Here is a 25,311-nt window from a genome sequence, read left to right on the forward strand (position 1 = left end):
TGAAAACACATGATTACTTTGACAAAACTGAACAGCCTAGAAATAAAGTAGGAGAAGCAAATTTAACACAACATGAATGCTGACACTCGAGGGAAAGCAGGTTCCTCTAGTGGAGGTCATGAAGGTAGACCAGCTACTGCTGAACTTTGAAAGTGAACTTTGAGCACCAGGAAAATTTTAAGGTTAGAGATACTAGTTTTATTTTTATCTAATTTCATTCAATTTTATTCCTTGACGTAAGGATTACAAGTTTGTCCTTACACTATCATTAAAAGCCATGGTCGGGTCAATATTTGGCTCACAGATGTAATGGATATACACTATTTCTATCAGAAATCAAGAACATATTCTTACAGAGGCAAAAATTTTTTTTTTCTAGTCAGTAAATTTTATAGCATTTTCCTCTCTGATTCTGTTTTGGTTTCTCAAGTCTGTTTCTCTTGGTTTCAAAATCTGTGTCTCCAGACTTGAACCCAGGAGTGAAAGAGGAGAGCTGCCTGGTCATTGGAACATCCACGTGGTCACCAGGCCAAACTAACCTTACAGCCAGCAGAGCCAGCTGTGCCCTTGTGTGTCTGAGATCAGGCAACTTCAGCCTCAGCTGCCCAGGAGCAGTCAGCCACAGTGACCTCTTGTGAGGAACTTGGCCATAAGTCCTGACCCCTGGGTGGGGCTAGAGTATTGCAATCTTACCCCATTGCCTAATCCTTTGAACTCCAGTGGAACCAAAAAGGAGCAAGGATGGGATGAGTCTTGTCTCAAAAAGGGGTGCAGAAGAAAGAAGAGGGGAGATAACCAAATAGCCCTCAGGTCATAAATGTTCCCAGAGGCTCTGTGTCTCACCTCTTGGGAGAGTTAACACCCTTCTGTTACAGATGGTTAATACAATATAGAACCTTTGGAATGGGGAACAAAGAACCAGCCTGTTAGTCTAAGAGAAAAGAATTTAAATAGGAGCTGAACCAGGCTGGATAGGAGAAGAAAGGGGTTCTCTTAGGAGCCCTAGAAATAGAAAGAAGGAAACACTGCTGTTCATCAGGGATTTGGGGGAACGAATGATTGCTGTGATACAGACTGGTTTTTATCAAATTTCCAGTTTAGCTAATTATATTTAATAATGGACCATTGTCTTAAGCGATTTGGAAGAGAAAGAGGAGCAGTCTGATGGCTTACTTACTCCATGAGAGGTTTTGTGTGTTTGTTTTTCTGTTCAGTTTTCCTGACTGTCTCCAGGACTATTTTCCAGATATATAGCTCTTAGATATATATGTTTTTTTTCCTGGAAAGAAGTCCCAACAAATGCGCATGAAAGAAATCACAAAAAACCTCGTGAATGTTAACTACCATAGAATATGATTTTGAATCCTGTTGTCCTTGGCACCTGGAAGCCAGGTAAGCACAACACAGGCAGCCACATGGGCATGAGCAGAAGTTCCCTCAGCCGAATTATCCAGGTCATGGCCTTCCAGAATGAGCACACCTGGAAAAACCGGTTAGTGAAGCTCTGAGTTTTCAGTAGGCATGAAGAAAAACAGAGGGGCAGCACTGTTTCCCTAACAACATTCCCTGATGGCTTCCTGCAGTCCTTAATCAAATTCTCTGATGTGGGTACCCAGCCTAACTCTTTGATTTCTCACATCGCCTGCAGGAAGCTAGTGCTACACCAAATAAAAGAGGAGGAAAATTCGCTCATTCATCCTCCTGAATCAAAAACCTAAAGGAGGAGGAAGCCTTTACAAGTTAGTAACCAACCTTTCCTTCTCCCTCCCCCTGCCTTTGGCAATTTTTTTTTTCCCCCATGGTGGGGAGGACTGGACTTCAGATGCGTTCTGAAATAAAAGATTGAATTGGAGGATCTGGTACTTTTTTCATTTCCTTCATAGAATCAAATGGCATGAAGAGCCCTTAGAGACTGATTAACTGCATGACTGAGTGATTCATTTATTCATTCAGCCATTTAGCAAGTGTTTGTTTAGGTCCTGCTTTGCAATAGGCACCATGCAATAGGCTGAGAACGCAAAGACAAAAGAGTATGAGGTTTTGCCCTGGACTCGTGGTCCAGTAATAGAAACAGTCAGGAAAACAAATAATTTGGGTATGAATCATGCCTCACGAACTAAGATATGTGTGCAATAAATGTTATTTGTCTCTATCTTCTTGAAAGGAGATTAAATACTACTCTAAGCTCTAACCTTGCAGGGCATGTGGGAAGTTCAGTCTCAGTCATTTCTGAGGGTCCCTCCCTGCTTTGCCTCTGTTGTGCAAAGGTCTTTTGGCTTTTCAAAGCCCAGAGCATATGAGGAGACCCTCTACAATCTTGGGTCCACACAGACTATTCCCGGATGCCCGTGGTTCACTCGCAGCTTATTCCATGAGGTTTGGAAGCCCCACTACTTCCAGGACACACATAGGCCACTGGATCCTCAAGGACACTGGACCCTGTTACCTAAAACCCATTTGCTAGATAAATGGATAGCTCTCCCTGTCTGCTGTGGTCTTGCTATTTTGCAGGGTTCCCCTAAGAGTAGATGCTTGAAAGAGTGGACGCTTGTTCCATGGAAGAAAAGCTATGACACACCTAGACAGTATATTAAAAAGCAGAGACATCATTTTGCTGCCAAAGTCCATAGTGTCAAATCTATGATTTTTCCATTAGTCATGTGAGAGTTGGATTATAAAAAAGGCTATGCACTGAAGAACTGATGCTTTCAAACTGTGGTGCTAGAGAAGACTCTCGAAGAGTCCCTTGGACAGCAAGGAGATCAAACTAGTCAATCCTAAAAGAAATCAACCCTGAATATTCTTCGGAAGGACTGATGCTGAAGCTGAAGCTCCAGTACTTTGGCCACCTGATGTGAAGAGCCAACTCATTAGAAAAGACTCTGATGCTGGGAAAGATTGATGGCAGGAGGAGAAGGGGACAACCGAGGATGAGATGGTTGGATGGCATCACCAATCCAATGGACATGAGTTTCAGCAAACTCAGGGAGATAAAGAATGAGAGGGAAGCCTGGGGTGCTGCAGTCCATGGGGTCGCAAAGAGTCGGACATGACTGAGCGACTGAACAATAACTAAGAGTAAGGCCTGCCTGACACCCATGTCTTTTAGGACTCACCCAGCTCCATTCTCTTCCTTGTGTGGGAGGATAATCTCCTCTCTCTTCCTCTTGTGTATTTCCTCTGCCCCCAGTACAGCAGAATTTCCTCCAGGAGATACCCTATTGCAGGAACGAATATAAATGAATATCCCACCTATTATTCTGCTCTTAGACCCTAACAGTGAGTGTCTCCTCAATTGTCTCCTCCGGCACCATGCCTGGGTGACTCATGAGCCTCACCCTAGTCCCAGCCCAGTGTTAGAATATATGCTTGCATAAGTGTTGTAGGAAGGTCACAACTATGTATGGAGTTTAGGGGACTCAGAGAGAGGCTAATGTTTCTTCTGGGTCATGTTCACAATGTGTATAACGTATTGGGGATAGGCATCTGGGATCAAGAGAAGAGAATGCAGGGAACAGAGGGAAGAAAGAGCCTGTGTGTTCCAGGGAATGTAAAAATCCTCCTATGGTGAGTGTGTGTGTGTGTAGTAATGTAATGGTGTAATGGTAAGATATGAGGCTAGAAGAAACATTGGAGCTAAATTCTGAAGGGACTTCAAATAAATCTTGGCGGTTTCCAAGGCGAATTTCTAAGGTAAACAGTTTAAGGTCATTTTCTACACTATAGTATCAAGTGGAATCTGTGGGTTTAGAGTCTTTTGGATGTAGCTTGTAATCTCAACTCCATCATTTTCTTGCCATGTGATTCTGGGTAAGTTATTTAACCTTTCTGTACCTCAACTTCTATTATCTATAAAACGGACATAGATAATGGTAGCAATTTTAGAATCTTTTTTGTAAGAATTGAATAAAACAATATATGGAAGTGTCTGCACAGTTCTGGGCATGGAATCATGAATAATAATGGCCCCAAAGGTCAAAAGAGATGAACACCAGGACGAGCATGTGGGTCAAGGCTTTGATGATTTCACCAAGTTCAAGTCAGTGTCTGGCACCCAGACACCACCCAATTCATTTTGTTCTGAGAGTTCTAAGAGAACATAGTGTAAAGTAAAATGAGCCATCAGAAAAGAGAGAGAGGTGTATGCCTTTCCAAAGTCTGCTTGTAACAAAGTACCACAAACCAGGTGGTTTAAAACAACACATATATATTTTGTCACAATTCTAGAATCTAGAAGTTCAAAATCAAGCAATCAAGAGGATCATGTTTCCTCTGAAACTCTGGGTGGAATCCTTCCTTACCTCTTTCTAGCTTCTGGTGGGATTTTTTGGAGTGCTTTTGTGGTCGCGTGGTATTCTCCCTGTGTGTCCGTCTCATCTCCTTTCTGTTCTTAAAAGGACTCAAGTTATATTGGATTAAGCACCCACATACTCCAAGATGACCTCACCTTAATTTACATCTTAATCATGTCTGCCAGAAACTGTTTCCAAATAAGGTCATATTTTCAGATACCAGGGGTTAGGACTTTAGCATATCTTTTTGGAAAACACAACTCAGGATTTTATGGAGCTTGGGCTTGGAGCTATGATTCTGGTGAAGTTACCTCTCAGAAGTCAAGTGTGTTATCTGCAAAGTCAGGAATGATTCTAAAATGTTATGATTATCTGAGTTGCCTTGACTCTAAAAATGAGATCTATCTAGGGGCAAAAATCTGAAGCAACTAATTGAAACCGTGTGTTCAAATCAAAACTGCAGTTTGAGGAACTAGGGATTACATAACTAATAACCTAAGACTTTACTGACCCTGGTTGAGTTAGGAAGCCGTGCTTATGAAAGAATGCATTCTGTTTGAACAATTTCTTCAGTCGGGCAGAGGATAGATTTTCTTGTGTAACTGGCATTTCCCACCCCTCCCTGAAAACGCATTTGGATAAATATATTTGAAAGAAACAACATCAAGTAAAAGAAAATGAAAAGCTTAATTTACTGTCTAAATATAAACATCCTATACAGTGATTTTGGTTTTGAGTACTGAAATGAAACCATTGCTAAACATCCCTCCTCCCTTAACTGTAAAATAAAGATGACACTGAAGATCTTCACTTCACCATCTGTATACATCTGCCCTCCAATCTCCTTTAACACTCATCCCTGGTTGCAGTTATATATATATATATATATATATATATATATATATATATATATAACTGCAAACACATATATTTTTGTGGTTCTCTCTATAATAAAACTGATGCATGGGTCATGCTTACAATTTGAGTCTGTCTTCAAAATATGGCATGTTTAGGGTAATCCTGCCTGTTGATATCCAGCTAACCATCCCCATAATCATATCCTCTCATCTTTCCCTGTTTTATGATTTGATTGTATACGTGAATGAGGGGAACCTGCTCTAGTTCCATCTTGGAGTGGTCTATGGTAACCCAAATGTTGGCACATACTCTGTATCCTTAAGAAGGAAGCAAAAGTTTGCTAGGACCTTAGAAAATGGTTCAAATGGGTAAAGGATTTTATTACGGGGATAGTATGACAAGAGACTTCAAGGCTGAAGAATATAGAGCATCTTTGGAGGAAATTGATGTATTGCATTAATGCTCTAGTCCCAGATGAGCCTTAAAAAAGCATTCAGTTCAGTTCAGTTTAGTCGCTCAGTCATATCCGACTCTTTGCGACCCCATGAAGCGCAGCACACCAGGCCTCCCTGTCCATCACCAACTCCCAGAGTCCACCAAACCCATGTCCATCAAATCGGTGATGCCATCCAACCATCTCATCCTCTGTCGTCCCCTTCTCCTGCCATCAATCTTTCCCAGCATCAGGGTCTTTTCAAGTAAGTCAGCTCTTCGCATCAGGTGTCCAAAGTACTGGAGTATCAGTTTCAACATCAGTCCTTCCAATGAACACCCAGGACTGATCTCCCTTAGGATGGACTGGTTGGATCTCCTTGCAGTCCAAGGGACTCTCAAGAGTCTTCTCCAACACCATAGTTCAAAAGCATCAATTCTTCAGCACTCAGCTTTCTTTATAGTCCAATTCTTACATCCATACATGACCACTGGAAAAATGATAGCCTTGACTAGACAGACCTTTGTTGGCAAAGTAATGTCTCTGCTTTTTAATATGCTGTCTAGGTTGATCATAACTTTCTTTCCAAGGAGTAAGCATCTTTTAATTTCATGGCTGCAATCACCATCTGCAGTGATTTTGGAGCCCCCCAAAATAAAGTCTGACACTGTTTCCACTGTTTCCCCATCTATTTCCCATGAAGTGATGGGACGGGATGCCATGATCCTTGTTTTCTGAATGTTGAGGTTTAAGCCAACACTTTCACTCTCCTCTTTCACTTTCATCAAGAGGCTTTTTAGTTCCTCTTCACTTTCTGCCATAAGGGAGATGTCATCTGCATATCTGAGGTGATTGATATTTCTCCCAGAAATCTTGATTCCAGCTTGTGCTTCCTCCAGCCCAACATTTCTCATGATGTAGTCTGCATATCAGTTAAATAAGCAGGGTGACAATATACAGACTTGACGTATCCTTTTCCTATTTGGAGCCAGTCTGTTGTTCCATGTCCAGTTGTAACTTGCTTCCTGACCTGCATACAGGTTTCTCAAGAGGCAGGTCAGGTGGTCTGGTATGCCCATCTCTTTCAGAATTTTCCACAGAAAATTAAAAAGGCATAGTGGAGCCCTTTCATGAAAGGGCTTTACCTCTAAGGCTGAGAACTTTAGAATTGATTCAGCAGACATCAAGGAGCCACTGAAGGTTTTAGGGGAAGGTGGTTAACATAATAGTCGGTTTAACAGCACAGAGGGTGGGCTGGTGAGGGTGAATCTGCATTTGCAGAGACCATCCCTGTAGTCATTACAAAAGTGGCAGGAAGCACGATGCCAGCCTACACAGGAGACAGATGGAAAGTATCAATATTAGGAGGCAGTGCAGACCCACGGGCATGAAAATGTGATTTCTAGTCTGAGCGAATGGAGGAACAATGTGACCCAATGGATGTGTGAGAAGGGTTGCGTTCTATTTCAGACGTGTTGAGTCTAAGGTGACTTCAGGACAATCCAGGGAAGATGTTCCCTGGGAAGCATGAGGTCACTATCTCTGCTCTGGCATGTTTATAGAGAAGGCTCCCAAGGGCAGGGCCTGCAGCACTGTGTCCTTTGCTGAATTCAGACGCCCTGTGCTGTGTTGACTGAACACACAGTGGTTACTCAGTCAATCCAAGTGAAGATCTTGACACAGCACCTTTCATCAAACACTCGGCAAAGTCATTAACAGCCCTACCTATTTATTCAGCCATAATGCAAGAGACTTGTAGTTCTAGCATTTTTAATAGAGCAACTCTTAACCAAGACATTCTTCTAAAATCAGCTTTTTACTGACTGAAAAGTGATGCAGGAATAGCCCCTAGTCACATGCTCCATATATCTAAGAAATGGGAGTAGATTTCAGGAGCCTGAACTCCCAGATGACTACTTTCATCGGGGCTACTTTTTTTTTTCTTTGCTACTTGATGTATTAACATTATACATTACAGAAGTTTCAAGGACCCGGTTTGAGAAGAATGACCAGAAAAAGTCTTTTTTTACCCATAAAATGGGGGAAAAAGAGAAGGGTTGGTTAGATGCCAAAAGCGATCATGTGTTTTCGAGATGCCCTTGGTTGGTATGCTCATAAAAATAATTTACAGGGGGAAAGTTGACATGGAGCCACTTTCTGAACTTACAAGCTGTGCTTTTTGATTTCAGTTGACAGAGACAAAAATATGAATAGGGCAGAGGTAAAGAAATAACATGACCCCTTGACATGTGGATGTGCAATGCCTAAACCAGTGATATTAACTGATTTGGGGAAGGAAAACAAAAAAACAAAAAACTCATTTGCTTTTCCACCAACTCAAGCAGGAAGGAATTGGAGAAGGCATTCTGTGCTGGAAGCCAGGACCCCTGGGTTCTAGTTTGGGCTGTGCCCCTAAAGACAAGTTCTGCTACTAACCTTGGGTAAATCACTTCACCCTCTGCAGGGTGGCAGTTTCAGCTATAATTTTCTCTCCTTCACACATCACCTTCTCTATTGATTCTTTACCCGGCAGCTTTCTTTAAGTCATCACACATGAGATGTATAAAATACCTATATATTTTTGGATGCTGTATTTCCTACTGAGAGAAGCTCCTTTTCTTGTGGCTAATAATGAAAATTACAACGGCAGAGCCTGGCTCACTTGTGTCAAGATGATATGAGTAAACTGAAGGTCACTTTCAGCATACTTCACCATGCCTCCCAGCCACTGCTGATAAGAAAAAGAGAAAAGGACAAAGACAAAATTAACTTTTAATTTCCCATCCAAGCTACAAACTGACAGAAACAGGAAGATGTGTAGGATCTCTTCTAACATAAAATGGAGAATTATATATTAAATATCTTATCTGATTTAACTTATCAGAGATAACCAAGCATGCAACTATTTAAACCTGTATTTATAAGTTAAGTCCCTTGCTCTGAGCACTAACAAGTTTTTGTGACATATTTACATATATAGTATCATTCCAAAAGTCTTTCAGCTCTAAATTAGATGAATAAACAAATTAGACACATGAACTTTCTCTTTGGAGTAGTTTTCTTTCCAAGTAATCACTAAAGTTATTTACATGTTGATATAAGACATTACTTAACATAATGAGTAATAATTTTCTCACCCTCCAAGGAATTAGCCACCAACCATTCTTAATAATTTATTTTTGCAATTCTATAGCATCACCTGGAGAAGGCAATGGCACCCCACTCCAGTACTCTTGCCTGGGAAATCCCATGGACGGAGAAGCCTGGTGGGCTGCAGTCCAAGGGGTCGCTAAGAGTCAGACACGACTGAGCGACTTCACTTTCCCTTTTCACTTTCATGCATTGGAGAAAGAAATGGCAACCCACTCCAGTGTTCTTGCCTGGAGAATCCCAGGGACAGCGGAGCATGGTGGGCTGCCGTCTATGGGGTCGCACAGAGTCAGACACGACTGAAGGGACTTGGTAGTAGTAGTAGTATCACCAGGAATATTAGTAAAGAACCTGACTTTTTCTTGATATCTGATTTATTTTATAAAACTAGATCAATAATTATGGTTGGTTAATCATTAGACATATAAGCCACCTAACATAATATATAGATAATTTATATTAACTGTGGACAATGAATTCATGTCATAGAACATCCCACCCATAAATGAACAGTGAAGCTTACAGTCAAATGACTAGCACTTTCAAACAATAGATTTAAAACTATTTTTTAAGTATGAACTCTTCCCATTTAAACTTGGTACCTTTGTTTTGTTGCTGTTGCCCAGTCTGTCACAACCAGCTCTTTGTGACCCCATAAACTGCAGCACGCCATGATTCTCTATCCTTCACTATCTCTGGAGTTTGCTCAAACTCAGGTTCACTGACTAGGTGATGCCATCCAACCGCCTCATCCTGTCTCCCTCTTCTCCTCCAGTCCTCAGTCTTTCCCAGGATCAGAAGTTTTTCCAATGAGTCAACTCTTCCCATCAGCTGCCCAAAGTATTTCCTTTAGGATTGACTGGTTTCATCTCCTTACTGTTCAAGGGACTCTCAAAAGTCTTCTCCAGCACCATTGTTTGAAAGCTACACATCTTTGCATAGCATATTCTAAGTCCAGCGATTTTATGCTCATAAGCAAGACTACCCTTGATTTCAAAGAAGTCCAATTCATCACACTCAGGTTTATGCACAAATTAATTATGACTTTGTTGTTTTACAAATTTGTTCTTTATTTTACAGAAAGACGAGTTATCCTATTGCATTTAAGTATAATCTGGTTTCTATAACAGTTATGATTACTCAGATCCTGCATGCTAAGAAGCTTCAGTCGTGTTCAGCTCTTTGTGACCCTGTGGACTGTAGCCCTCCAGCCTCCTCTGTCCATGGGATTCTCCAGGAAAGAACACTGGAGTGGGTTGCCTTGCCCTCTTCCAGAGGATCTTCCCAACACAGGGATCAAACCCAAGTCTCCCATGGTCATGCCTTGCAGGCAGATTCTTTACCACTGAGCCAACCAGGGAAGCCTTGATTACTCAGAAGTGTATCTATTGTATAAAGCATGTTTTAACCTCTGCTATAACCTTTTAACACAAGATTACTACTTAATAGCGATGCACACCATTCAGGAAAAATGTGCAATACTGGCTTTAGATTTAATAAGTTCTTAAGCTTTCAAGTGAGTAAGTGAAGTCACTCAGTCATGTCCGACTCTTTGTGACCCCATGGACTGTAGCCTACCAGGCTCCTCTCTCCATGGGATTCTCCAGGCAAGAGTACTGGAGTGGGTTGCCATTTCCTTTTCCACAAGTAAGTAAGCATCCCCCCAAAATGATGCTTTACTTTGATGATACATAATAATTCCATTTTACCCTAAATCAACACAGTTCAGGAATTTACAGTGAAAAAAAATAAATTAATTAAAAAAAAAAAAAAAAAAAGAAAATACTCAGAAAAAAAAAAAAAAGAAATTCCAAAGGAAAATAATAACCTTGAACTCCCAGGTGTAACTAGTGGTAAAAAATTCGCCTGCCAATGCAGGAGACACAAGAGATTCAAGTTTGATCCCTGGGTCAGGAAGATCCCCTGGTGGAGGGCATGGCAACTCACTCCACTATTCTTGCCTGGAAAATTCCATGGACAAAGGAGCCTGGCAGACCACAGTCCATAGAATCGCAAAGAGTCAGACACGACTGGAGTGACTTAGCACCATAGCACATACGGTATATATACCATAGATAGTTTGAATATCCAGAGTTTCAATCTCCAATCTGCATAAGAAACATTAAACATTCTTTAGAAGCTCTAGGCTTAGTCTTATGCAGTAGAAATGGAGGTGATATTAAAAATGAATAGGGAAGTGCAGAGAATTAAAAGTATTTTCATTTAAAATTTTAAATAGGGTATCTGGCTTTCTGAGGCATGGTATTTTTTAAATAGCATTTTAAAATTTAATTAAGGCCAATGGTCCATCATAGGAAATAACAAGTAAGCAAAAAGAGCAAACTAAAATGTCATACATAATTCTAGAATTACTGATACACAGACATTCTGGGTTGACTTGTGTTCCCTCTCAAATTCAAATATTGAAGTCCTAATCCCACTTGCTCAGACTGTGCCCTTACTTGGAAAGAGTTTTACAGAGGTAATCAGCTTAAAGTGAGGTCATTAGTGTGGCCCTAATCCAACATGACTGATGTCCTTATAAAAAGGGAAAATATGGGCACCATTATGCACAGAGGGAAGACTATATGAGGAGACACAGGGAGAAGACAGCCATCTGCAAGCAAAGGGGAGAGGCCTGGGGCTGACCCTTCCTTCAGAGCCCTCAGCCAGGACCAATCATGCTGATACTTTGAAGTCAGACCTCTAGCCTCCAGAACTGTCAGACAATAAATGTCTTTTGTTTAAACCACCTGGTCTGTAGTAAATTAATACACTCTCCATCTTTTTGCCAAATGTGCAAATGTTTATATTATATATATAATGTATATATATATACACACACATACATGTATGAGTGTATGGGCTTCCCAGGTGGCTAGTGGCAAAGAGTCCATCAGCTAACGCAGAAGATGCAGGAGACCTGGCTTCAAATATGCAGTCGTGAAGAGCTGGACAGAGTGAGTGACTGAGCACAGCAGCATGCATGCACGTATATGTGAGTGTATAAACATACATGTGCATGTATGCACGCGTGCTAAGTGTTTCAGTCATGTCCAACTCTGTGTGACCCCACAGACTGTAGCCTGCCAGGGTCCTCTGTCCATGGGATTCTCCAGGCAAGAATACTGCGGTGGGTTGCCATTCCCTTCTCCAGAGGATCTTCCCAACACAGGGATTGAACCCACATCTGTTATGTCTCCAGTATTGGCAGGAGGATTTTTTACCACTAGCACCACCTAGGAAGCCCTGTACATGTGTACGCTGCTGCTGCTGCTGCTGCTGCTGCCACTGCTGCTGCTGCTGCCGCTGCCAAGTCGCTTCAGTCGAGTCCGACTCTGTGTGACCCCATAGATGGCAGCCTACCAGGCTCCCGCGTCTCCGTGATTCTCCAGGCAAGAACACTGGAGTGGGTTGCCATTTCCTTCTCCAATGCATGAAAGTGAAAAGTGAAAGTGAAGCCGCTCAGTCGTGTCCGACTCTTAGCAACACCATAGACTGCAGCCTACCAGGCTCCTCCCATGGGATTTTCCAGGCAAGAACTGGAATGGGTTGCCATTGCCTTCTCCAATACATCTGTATACATATATTTAATTGGTATTCTAATACATACTGCTTTGTATTTATTTTTCATTTTACATATAGGAACATTTCACTACATCTTAAGATATGATCATAACAATGATGATGATAATTTAACGCAGAATGTGCATTTATTAGGTTCTGGCCACTACTAAGTACTTTATGTCTGTTATCTTAATCCTTATGATTTCTAGAAGAACATCGTGTTTAATGGCCATATTACATTCCATTAACTGGGTATATCATAAGATATTTAAAGTATATCCTATTATCAAACATTTAGGCTTCTTCCATTTGGAAGGTGGGATATTAAAAATTATTTCTGCCATGAACATCTCTGCATCATGGTCTAGGTGCATACATGGTATCTTCTTGGGATGAGGGGTCTGTGGGCTTACAAATCTTAAAGGCAATTTGGCAGAATATCAATTATATACTTATATAATAAGTACATATTTTAATTTTAAAATATATGATTGTGCAATATATATATGTGTGTGTGTGTTTGTGTTGTGAGTTTGTATACAGACACACAGAAATTGTCCGCATGGATATCAATTTGCAGACAAATAATGATATGGTGCATGTGAATTCATTCAGCCACTAAATCATGTCTGACTCTGCAACCCCATGGACTGTAGCCCACCTGGCTCCTCTGTCGATGGGATTGTCCAGGCAAGAATACAGCAGTGGGTAGCCATTTCCTTCTGCAGGGAAACTTCCCAACCCAGGGATTGAACCCGTGCCTCCTGCACCTCCTGCACTACAAGCAGATACTTTACCGCTGAGCCACCAGGAAACCCAATGATGACAGCATATTGTCTTAATTTAAATGTCCTTGACTCCAAAAAACTTGAACTTTGAAAATGTGTCCTTTAGTCCTTACTATTTTTTGTGAATATCTTGTTTGTTTACTTGTAATCTGAGATCATAATGAAAGTCATTCTGCTCTGGATGACTTTCATGATTTCCCAAACTCTCAATGCTCCCCCTCATTTGAGAATTAACACCAGCTGATGTTTAGTAACCTCCAACACATAATGCTTCTTGTCCATCCTAGGGTCATATTTCTGACAACCTCAATCAAATAGAACACAAACACGAACCAAGAAATAAGATATAAGAGTCTCTAAGAATGAAGGAAAATGAAGGAGGTCATGAGTAAAGGAGACTCTTAAAACGTTTCGTTTACACAAATTTTAGCCGTGTTAGACAATAAGCTAGAAGACTGAGAGAGAAAATGGTGACTGGTAGACACTGGCTTGATTAAATAAAATGTTCTTCCTTGTTGCCTAAAATACTCACTACATTCTTTTCACTCCCTTCTGCAGAATTCAAATGTTACTATAGAGACTTAATTTAAATATAAGTTTTTCTGGACTCCTTGACTAGATTTTCTACCCACCTACTACTCAGCTCCTTTGCCGCATGCTGATACTTCACGTAAATCTCCTATGTGACTTGCAACATCTCGTAATTATTTGCTCATATGTCTGTTTCTGACACTAGATTGTGAACACCCTTAGATCACCATGCCTTTCGTCTTAGTAGTTTCAGCGTCTGGTCCCAGACAAAGGCTGTCAGGAAGGAACCACATAATGGGTAACATCACTCATTCTGAGGGTATTTGGCTTGAGGGTGGATCCAAACAGTTACTTGGATATTCAGGACTAAATCTGAGAATTTTTTTTTTTTTTTAAATCTGCAGTGTTAGCTCTTTGGAAGAAAACAACTATACTAACTTAAGAGCAATCAGATGATACACGAATCTACGTGGATCCCTAGAGAGCTTAATCACACATCCATGCAGGCATATGACAATTATGGATGTCACACATCTCCTTGTCTTCCTGGTTGTGAGTTTTTGTTTTTGTTGTTGTCATTTTTTTTTTAATATTTATTTACTAGTTTGTCGGCACTGGCTCTTAGTCGTAACTCACAGGATCTTTAGTTACGGCATGTGGGATCTAGTTCCCTGACCAGGAGTCAAACCCAGGTCCCCTGGGTTACGAGTGCAGACTTAGCCACGGGACCACCAGGGAAGTCCCAGTTGTTGTTTTTTATCTGTAAAACAAGAGAATTGGGACACAAGCTCCAAGGGGTTTTTCCGAACTAAAAGCTGGTGATTCTCATTCTACGGGGGCAAGACTGCATATGAAGTGGCTTCACTGCTATTTTGAGGGCAGGTTGAGCCTGGGGCCACCTGTGTCGCTGCCTCAGAGTCTCAGAGATAGCATGCTGTTTACACGCGGCGGTGCCGCCTTGCCTCTGATAGCTGATCCTATCAGACCGTTATTTCCAGCTGTCTTCAGGACCAGCTGCTGTGTCCAAATTTGCCCGCTTCACCACTGGAGAGTGTAGGCAGCAGACACACGCCTTGTGGGGCTCTTGACCTGCTACACAAATGCTTGGGCGAATTTGACCTCACAGAAAGCCACCCATAAAAGCTGACTTGCAACCAGGACCGCTGCGTGTTTTCACTAGGTCTGCAAATTCCTCTAGGAACCAGGTGGGGCCAGAATTGAGGGAGAGCAAAGGAGCCTAAAGAAACTGAAGAAATGGGACAAATTCACCACCTGCTAATAATGATAATGTTTGTTTGTAAGCATGTAAGTTTATAGATACAACAGATTTTTTTGGTAAGTATGTAGATATTAGATGTAGTGATGGTTCAAAATGATGTCATAAGGAGCTGAAAAAGAGAACTGGGACCACCCAATATTTGGTGAGCATATTTCTGTGTGTGTGCTCAGTCACTCAGTTTTGTCTGACTCTTAGAAACCCCACGGACTATAGCCCACCAGCCTCCTCTGTCCATGGGATTCTCTAAGCAAGAATACTGGAGTGGGCTGCTATTTCCTTTTCCAGAGTATCTTCCCAATCCTGGGGATTGAACTCACTTCTCCTGTGTCTCCTGCATTGGCAGGAAGATTCTTTATCACTGAGCCACGTGGGATGCCCATACCTGGGATGTACATACCTCTCTATATAGTGTTGAATAGATACTTTTAAGATTTAGGTACTTTTCTCAGTACTAAAACTAGGGCAGAACAATAAAAACTTAAAAGCTGTTAGAAGAGAGAGATAGCAATAGGTGGAAATGGTAAATAAGACTTCATCATATTATCAACATGACTTTTACTTACTAGAGAACTCCAGTGTGCATGTTCACTTAATCTGATATCTTTTATCTAAAAAAAAAAAAATCCAAACTTCTATTTTGCTCTTAGCAAAGTTGTGTGCCATATAGTTATAGAACCATTGCTTCCCTTCTAACCAGATACTGAGTAACTGGGACCAAAAGAAGCCGAGTCCATTTCTTCCTGTCTAGACAGCTCCTTTTCTGTGCTACACTGCAGTTGGACTTGCTTGCAAAGAAAGTGATGTGATTTGAACTGAAATGACCTTGCTTCCAAAGGGATATCAACAGCTCTCTGAGAGGAACGAATTTCCCTGATTTAAGTTGAAATCAAATGGATAAAGGATTCAAGTCTAAGTCATTTAGTCTCTTTTACCTGGTTTCTCCTTAACATAAGAATTTGAAGGACTTAGCTTCTTGCAGTTGCTCCAAGACACTAAAGAATTTCTTTATGCAAATTCTAGTCATACAACAGTTTCAGCTATACAAATTATCTTTTATTAAGGTTTGTGCTCAGTTGCTTAGTCGTGGCTGACTCTTTGTGACCCCATGGACTGTAGTCCACCAGGCTCCTCTGTCCATGGAATTTTCCAGGCAAGAATATTGGAGAGGGTTGCCATTTCCTTCTCCATTATTGAGGTATAATTGAACTATAAGATTATATTAGTTTCAGGTGTACAACGTAATGTCTTGATATTTATATATATTGTGAAATGATTTCCACCAGAAATCTAGTTAACTTCCATATACATTATTTTAAACAGCTTTTTGTGATGTGCAAAGAATCAGGTTCGCATGGTAGAGGACTCAAAGGCTATGGAAGATTATTCAATAGAGAAGTCATCTATTACTTATCTTGCTAAGGAAAAAAGATTGACTTTGGTTAAAATGCAGGCATCATTATTAAACAAAAACCTGACCACAGATATGAAACCCAAGTCTTTGGCAGTTTCTCTAATGTTTTATTAGATAAATCTGAATAGCCTTGAATTTTCATAATAAGATCCAAACAGCAAAAGGATAATGATGTAGCTCTGCTGAAAAAAAAATTTATTTCATATTCTTGGGCAATATTTAATTTTACAAGGTCAGAAATAATGGGAAACTAATGTATTACAAAGAGATCAAGTCCTTGGTTTTCAATAAGCAACGATACATACATAAGTTAATGAAGGAGTCTTACTTGGTTATAAATGATTGCAGGATATGTTGTAATAATATCCACACTATCATTTTAATATGTCTGCCAAGTACCATGAAGCATCTACCAAATATATTTCCAGCCTGAATTTGTTGGGAAAATGTAGTCATTTCTGGAGATTCTTGAGACACATTTTGTATCTGATACTAGTTTTCTAGGGTTTTGAGAAAAGTTTAAGCCACTTGTTATGGGAAATTACTAAGATGGAAGAGATGCCACAATGCCACATTGCCTGTTCTGTTTTTAAAAATCTCTCTATCTCAATGCTATTCACACTAAGACAAACAAGTTTCATCACTTGAAATGTAAAGGTATTTTTCCCCTTGAGCATTGACTTTGACCACTCCTGGCTTTCCTATAGCAAAATAAACAAACAGTGATTAATATTTGTTAAGCACCAAGAGCTGTGTTAAGTGCAATGTACTCCTAATGCTCTCCTAATGCTCAAAAGGATCCCATCACATGGGTGATAACATTTACTCCCATTTTACAGCTGGGGAAACTGAGGCACAGGGTGTTAAGTATCTTTTTCAAGGTCACACAGGTAATAAGTGGCAGGGCAAGGAAGATCCCAACCCAGGCCTTTGGCTTTAGGGTCTGAATGCATAGCCACTACATCATTCAGCCTCATCTGCACAATAAGCAAAAACTACAAGGATTCAGGTATCTATGTGTATGTGTGTAGGGAGGGTGTGTTTAATATTAAAGATTCTAAGGCCATTATTTCCTAAGAAATAGACTGCTACTTTGCTACCTTATAACTCTTTGCTAAAGCTGAAAATCCAGGAGCCATATTTTAGCTGACTTAAAGGCATTAAAGTGCTATTTCACCTGGGAAAACTGAAAATTTGAACTATATTTAAACTAAACATGTAAGGTGAGCATAGCTTGAAATTTTCAAAGATAATCATCTCCAGTTGATTGTGTTTTGGGGTGCTATTTGTTTTTAGTTTTTAAGATTACAGAAAAACTGAGAAAATAGTACAGAAATAACCATAGAAACTTCGATATTTCTCATTGCTAATACTGTATCTCATTTGATTATATGTGTTTCTAAGTGAATCACAGCTGTCATAACATATAACCCTAAGTATTTAACTACACATCACTAAAAAATAAGAACAACTTCTCATTTTCCCCCATAATTTGCAATAGAACTATATTATTATCACATTTAGGAAAATTATAATAATCATAATTTCTTAATACCCTCTAATAGCTATCATATTCAAATCTCTTACAATTGTGAAAAAAATATATTTTATAGCTGTTTTATCCAAGCCACAGTCAAAACAAGGTCTAATCATTGCGTTTACGTGTTAGGGTTTAAGTCTTTTTTCTAACTTATTTTTAAAGTTGCTTCACTGGACTTCTATAATTGTCCTTTTAAAATGTTCCTTAAAATAAGCATGTGATTTTTTTTTGTAATTAAAAAGCAAATAATGGCATTGGAGTTGATATCTTTTTAGAAAACTAAAACAAGTAAAAGATAACCATATATCTTTTAATGATCTTTTAGATATCCTTTCCAATTGTCCAGTACCATGACTTGCCCATCTCTTACCATGGTCTCATCTTTTCCAGCCCAGTCAGAAGAAAGCCAATGAAAAAAGTTAAACCTTAAAAATTCAGAGCAGGAAGATCAAAAATGCTGGAGATCAACCAGCGTAACTACTTCCTTTAATACGTTAGAAAACCAAGTTCCAAGGAGGTGAAATAAACTGCCCTCGGATACAACTACATATTGACAGAAAATGAAACTAGAACAAAAGTCCGATCCTTTTTCCAGTAATACCACAGCAGAAGAAGATCATATTACCTGGCCCTTGTCCTTCTAAAGGATTGCAGAACAAATGACTTTTCAGGTCTTATGCTCTGGCACCAAAGTCAATAAGGCTGTTACTGACATTCCAATTTGCATCAGTGACAGCACATTTTATCAAACAAGTCTGTAGTTTAGCCCCAAAGACCCAGCTCAGATCTGCGGACATGAGGTCAAAGGTTTGTACTGACTCTTTTGTGCTTACCCGAATGCCTGATGAAGCGACATATAGGATTGGATGGACTACGGCTCAGGAGAGCCTTGCAGACTCAGCCGGTCACAGGCTTAAGGGGATCCAATGCAACCTCCTTTTCCCAGTTTGACTTAAACTTGGCTCTTCTTTTGTCATTGAGGTAATATTTCTTCTATTTCCATATGTTTCTGTGGCTGTTCCACGCTGGCAATCTTGACTGACCTCGCCCTAAATGGAATTATCATCGGGCTTGGCTAGTCATGGAACCCCAAGCCCCTATTCACAAAGATTTACAGGACCCATGTGTGATACAGACAGTCAAGCAAAACTCAAGCAATTCAATAAATGGGAGTAAAACTGCACATATGTGCACACACACACACAATATATTTAAGAGCATTCTCTCTTTCTTTTGGCTCATACCCTGTAGGGGTATGGGTTTGACAACCTTTCCTGACATGGAGAACCTTAGGTCAGCACTAAAAGGCACAGTGACTCATGCAGATCTGAGATACACAGTAAGAGAGCCCTGACAACACCACATGGGCCTACTTGGCATTCTGTGAGGTGAGCTAATAAATGTGCTTTTTTGGCTTTTGACAGATGCTGTTATGCTTCTGTCATTTACATCCAAAAAGTCCTCATGAGTACAAAGTTCTATTCTGAAGAGCATCATGAAGCCTTGAGGTTTTCAAGACATCTAAAGATAGTGATTTGTACCTTGCCGCACTATTTCTAATTCTGAAAGCAGAAGTTACACATGCATAGGGGTCCTCTACATGGTAGTGACAATCCGAAATTAAATTTGTGTTTGTCTTTTTCTTTAGAGAGAGAAGTGCCAGAGACTACATAGTTTAGGCCAGGATTAAAAAAAAAAAAAATCACCAGACATTACCTTAGAGTCACAGACGGTAGCCTGATTTAGAAAGGTAGGTAGAAATATGGGGCTTAGTGTCTCAGTTGTGTCCAGCTCTTTGTGACCTCATGGACTATAGCCCTCCAGGCTCCTCTGTCCATGGGCTTTTCCAAGCAAGCACACTGGAGTAAGTAGCCATTTCCTCCTCCAGGAGATCTTCCCGACACAGGGATCAAACGCACGTCTCCTGCGTCTTCTGCGCTGGCAGGCAGATTCTTTACCACTGAGACACCTTGGATTTACTTCAGAACCTCCCTTGGAAGGTTATATCACCTTTCTACTTCAGTGAAAGCTGCCTCTTGTGAAAGGGAGGTGTATGACGAATTTGGATGTTATGAGGAAAGAAGTCTAGATCAGCTACTCCTCCCTTGGGTAGGTCACTGAGGAGGAGGAGGGATGGAAGACCAAGGCCCAGGAACTAGTAAACATCAGGACGGGATCTACCCCTGCCTCTGGGAATGAGCTTGCCCTTAGAAACTGTCTGTATTTGTATTACAGCAATTGCTGGGGCTTCAAACATGAACTGCCTTTGGCAAACCTCACAACTGAAGATGCAAGATGGCTACGGGATTCTGGACCAGTAAACTCTGTTCGAAATGTGGGGGGGTGGTCTTCAACAGTGAGAAGCAGATCTTTAACAGTGTGTGGCTGCAACTGAAGCCGCCACTGGCTTCTCTTTGCTTGATTCTGGGCAGAACTGCTGTCATATATTTAATATATTTATATAAATAAATATATATATATATATATATATATAAGCTTTTGTGTACATATGGTTATAATCCCAAGGGAGGCAATTATAGTCTATAAACCAGAAGAGGGAAATAACAAGTCATTTGCTCTTACCCATAGGCAGTAGATACCTCTAAAGATCTATATATGGGGAAGACACCATAATGCCTCTATAATACATTCCTATCAACATGGGTTCATTGTATTTAGAAGCTAAGTTGTGAACCTCTCTTGACAATTGCTCTTGACAATTGCTTCACACATACCTCTTCTCTTACCCAAGTCTCTGTCCCTTAGTCTGTGTCCTTTTCAATTCATTAGGTGTCTTTCACAATCTGTAACAAATTCCTACTGTCTAGTCTTACCCTATTGTTAGTCTATCTACCAGAAATGTTTATTAGGTTGCCCCAAGTGAGTTCAATCTTTCTTCAGCCATCCCTGTCAGGTTCCCTAACAGAGACTGGGCTCTTGCTTCACCCTGTAATCTGGATATTCTGGAAACATTATTTTTGGTTTCAACAGAAGCAATTAATCATACACATTTATGACCTGCAATCTCCAGGAAGGCTTCAGGATGTACCCAGTGAGAGGGTTCACGGATGAAGAGGCAAAATGCCAGCTCAGACGTGGGGATACTTGATACTCCAGTATTTCTACTTCTAAAACATATTGCCTGGATCTGTATACAGAGAGACATTTAAGTGCTCTGCTTTGGGGAGAAGCAGAAGAAATCACTTTAGAGCTCTTCTCTCTTTTCCCCACCCTTTCCCCTGCCATCTTCTCGAGTTTCCCTGACATCTTCAATTTTTTTTAATCCTGTCTGTTAAGATTGTCCATTTTCCCCTTTTGCTATCAAATACAACCTGAAAGTTGGCTTGGCCTAAGAATATTATTGGGCAGAAAAATTTTAATGGGGTGATGGTCAGGGGTAGAAAGGTGGTTGGAAAATATATTATTGAGGTGAGTTGGGGATAGGAACTGAAACCTGGGAAAGATTTCATTATTCTAGTAACAGAAACAGGGAATGAGAGAGAAAACTACAATCATAATTTGTTACGGATTCAGATTCTAATTTGTTCCAATAGCTGTCTCCAAAGCCATTATATTAGAGACTTTGACCTCATGATTTTTTTTCTTTTATAAATTATTAAAGTAATGCTTATTTATTCCTTGTAACAAAATCAAAAGAAACAGAAGTCTAAAAGATATTAAGCCTCCCAAATCTGAATCTCTGGAAGAAAAAATGGATTACAGTTTGGTAATTAAAAAAAAATGTTGTAGACTTGCACATTTTTATGTACGTTCATTACCTTTAACAAGTAATACACATACAAATGGTTCCTTTTGGGGAAAAAAAAGACATGTTTTATTCTTTTGCATGAATGGGATAGCAATAAACATACTCTTCAACATATTCTTTGCTCTTACTCAATCATGGACACTGTGATTGTTGGTTTTGGGTATGTAGATTTGGAGTTTAATGGGTAACTCTCTACAGATTATTATTTATGAGTCAATATTTATTTAATTTGTTCAACAAGCCTTGATTAAAAAGGCTGGTATATCTGTTCTTATAGGGCTTAAATTGTATTAGAGAAATAAAGCCAAACAAATAAATATGTAAATAAGAAAAATATCCAATAGCAATAACTGCTATTCAAATAATGAAAATAATAGTGCTGAGATAGAGTGACTAGGTAGCTATTTTAGATTTTTATGGCATCTCTTTAAAGTTTTAACTGCTAAGGAAAATAAAAGGATGAGTTCTTTTTATCATAATTTCTGTACAATTAATTTCTCAGGATTCAAATATATCTTCTAAATGTTAATAATTGGAAGTATAAATTTTAACAGGCTTGGAGCAATGGTATCCTGTAAGGCCAGTTCTTTCTGAGTCAATAACTATGAGTTTGATTGACCTTGGCAGTATTACAGGGTCATATTTTTACATGGCTGAACTGTTCTTGAACAATTTCTACAATGTACTAGGTACAAATCGTCTTTTATCCAGTACCAGGCATGCGTGTCTTATCTTCCCACCAATTCTCCCCTCCTCTCTACCTATTCTTTCATTACTTTTACAAAAGAAAAACTATTATTAAATAGGTAAAGAAAATCCATCCCCATCAGCTTTTTCACTTTCAGCCTGCCCTCTCTTTAAGCTATGCAACAGTTGAAATATTGCATTCATGGAGATCTGTTTTATTCTTAAGATGGATTTTATTTGTAAGTTTGTCTCATTATTTTGTGGTTCCAATATCTCATAGAATAACCTCTTTTTTATTTTCATCAGAGGAAGGACAAGAACTAAGAAAGAGATGTGGTTCTATCAGTAATTCACCTAGGAAAAATTCCAATCTTTTCTAAACTGCTCTACAAAGAAATTGCAATGTCATCACAAAAGAGACTGAAATTGCAGTCAGTTCTTAACTATCAAAGTATTTCCAAGAGGAGACAATTTTTGAATAAAGGAGTAAAACCCATCCCCATGAAAGCAATCCTTCTTTCATCTCTCTGTGGAAGCACAGTGTTGGGGGAAAGTACTGAACTAGAAATCAAGGAAGTCAGTCAGGATACCAACAATATCCCAGGTGGCACATTCAAGAAGAGTAATTGAGGATTTGAAAGATGGAGTAGGGGCTTCCCTGGTGGTCCAGTGGTGAAGACTCTGTGCTCCTAATGCAGGGAGTCTGGGTTTGATCCCTGGTCATAGAACTAGATCCTGCATGCTGCGACTAAAGATTCCCCATGCCACAATGAAGATCCTGCACACTGGCAACGAAGATCCTGTAGGCCTCAATTAAGAGCCGGTGCAGCCAAATGAATAAATAACAAACACAAGCAAAAAATTACCATACAGCCACTTACAAAAATGTAAACAGGATATAATTAAATCAGCAAGAGACAGTGAAATAATGAAGGGGCTCTTTTTGCCACCTCTCTGGCTAAAGGGCTAAAGAAAGTGCCTAAGTCCTCAGTCTCTCACTCATGACTGACACGTCGTCACCCCGTGAACAAAGAAAGTAAGGCAGCTATAAAGGTAGATATAGAAAAGGGCACTGGACTCTAATGGGATCTTTCACTGAGCCACCCAGACATAACCTACAGTGTACCAGAGCAGGTACTGGGTGCATAAGTACCTCACTCTCCCTGAAACTGCCATCTCCTGATCAGTTCAGTTCAGTTGCTCAGCCGTGTCCAACTCTGCAACCCTATGGGCTGCAGCATGCCTGGCCTCCCTGTCCATCACCAACTCCCGGAGCTTACTCAAACTCACGTCCATCAAGTCAGTGATGTCATCCAACCATCTCAGCCTCTGTCATCCCCTCCTCCTCATGCCTTCAACCTTTCCCAGCATCAGTGTCTTTTCCAATGAGTCAGTTCTTCGCATCAGGTGGCCAAAGTATTGGTGCGTCAGCTTCAGCATCAGTCCTTCCAATGAATATTTAGGACTGATTTTCTTTATGATTGACTGGTTGGATCTCCTTGTAGTCCAAGGAACTCTCAAGTTCAGTTCAGTTCAGTCACTCAATCATGTCTGACTCTTTGTGACCCCATGGACTGCAGCACACCATGCCTCCCTGTCCATCACCAACTCCTGGAGTTTATCCACACTCATGTCCATTGAGTTGGTGATGGCATCCAACCATCTCATCCTCTGTTGTCCCCTTCTCCTCCTGCCTTCAATCTTCCCCAGAATCAGGGTCTTTTCAAATGAGTCATCTTCTCCACTACCACAGTTTAAAAATATCAGTTCTTTGGTGCTCAGCTTTCTTTATAATCTAACTCTCACATTCATATGCAGCTACTGGAAAAAACCATAGCTTTGACTAGACAGACCTTTGTTGGCAAAGGAATGTCTCTGCTTTTTCATATGCTGTCTAGGTTGGTCATAGTTTTTCTTCTAAGCATCTCCTGATAGTGATTTTTTTTGGTAGAAAGAAACCAACCAAAAGCTTGAGGACAAGAGAGCTTGTGGACACAGTTTGTAAAGGTCAGCTTCCCAGGGCAGAAAGCAGCGTGGTAAAGGATGGAGAGGAGCTGCAGGACAAAGAAAGTAAAGCAGAACCTTGGATTCTGCCGCAGGTGAAACCTCAGGGTCCTGAGCCTTTTCTTCCCTCTCTGCAATAAATGGTAGGTAGGGCTCTTCCCGAGCTCCAAGACTCTGTGGCTTCCCTCAGCACTAAAAGTCATATTTAAAGAGAGGGAAGTTAATGGGTAAAAAGCACAGTTGTTTACTACAACAAAAAGCTTTTTTAAAAAAAATCTCAACATCTTTTTTCTCTTTCTTTCTTGATATATTCCCATGATGATTTTTTCCCATCTTTAAAAAAAATGTTGTATGGGTAATCACAATTTTTGTGTAAGTATTAATGGATTACATAGCGGTAAACTAAATGTGCTATATTAGGAAAATGATTTCATCGTCATTTAGTATTTTCTGTAACAGCCATTTGAAGGTGAAATGTTTGTAACATTTCTTTGCCATTTTCAAGCTTTCCTACACTCAGGATGAATATTTATCAAAACTAAATGACATTGACGAGTTTTGGTCTCCACTAAATTGTGAGCTCCCTGAAAGGAGTCCATGTGCATCTTTACATCTCCCTAGTACCTGTGAAATGGGTTTAGCAGTGAGTGAAGTCACAAATGCAATTTGTTTTCTGAGCTTTTGTTAAGTGTTAATGAAAGTGAAAGAGGAGAGTGAAAAAGTTGGCTTAAAGCTCAACATTCAGAAAACGAAGATCATGGCATCTCGCCCCATCTCTTCATGGCAAATAGATGGGGAAACAGTGGAAACAGTGTCAGACTTTATTTTTGGGGGGGCTCCAAAATCACTGCAAATGGTGATTGCAACAATGAAATTGAAAGATGCTTACTCCTTGGAAGGAAAGTTATGACCAACGTCGATAGCATATTCAAAAGCAGAGACATTACTTTGCCAACAAAGGTCCCTCTAGTCAAGGCTATGGTTGTATGGATGTGAGAGTTG

The 25,311-nt window shown here is 40.1% G+C and overlaps 1 protein-coding gene across 1 annotated transcript in view; it reads left to right on the top strand.

Moving 5' to 3' along the window:
* Positions 1,353-25,311, top strand: part of LOC108636217 (translation initiation factor IF-2-like) — a 229,011-nt gene continuing 205,052 nt past the window's right edge. Inside the window, exons 1-3 of the mRNA XM_018049328.1 lie at positions 1,353-1,492; positions 24,257-24,404; positions 24,815-24,952. Of these exons, the coding sequence (XP_017904817.1) occupies positions 1,353-1,492; positions 24,257-24,404; positions 24,815-24,952 (426 nt within the window). The remainder of the gene's footprint in view (positions 1,493-24,256; positions 24,405-24,814; positions 24,953-25,311) is intronic.

The sequence above is a fragment of the Capra hircus genome, chromosome 1 (assembly GCF_001704415.2).
Source record: "Capra hircus breed San Clemente chromosome 1, ASM170441v1, whole genome shotgun sequence".
Lineage (NCBI taxonomy): Eukaryota > Metazoa > Chordata > Mammalia > Artiodactyla > Bovidae > Capra > Capra hircus.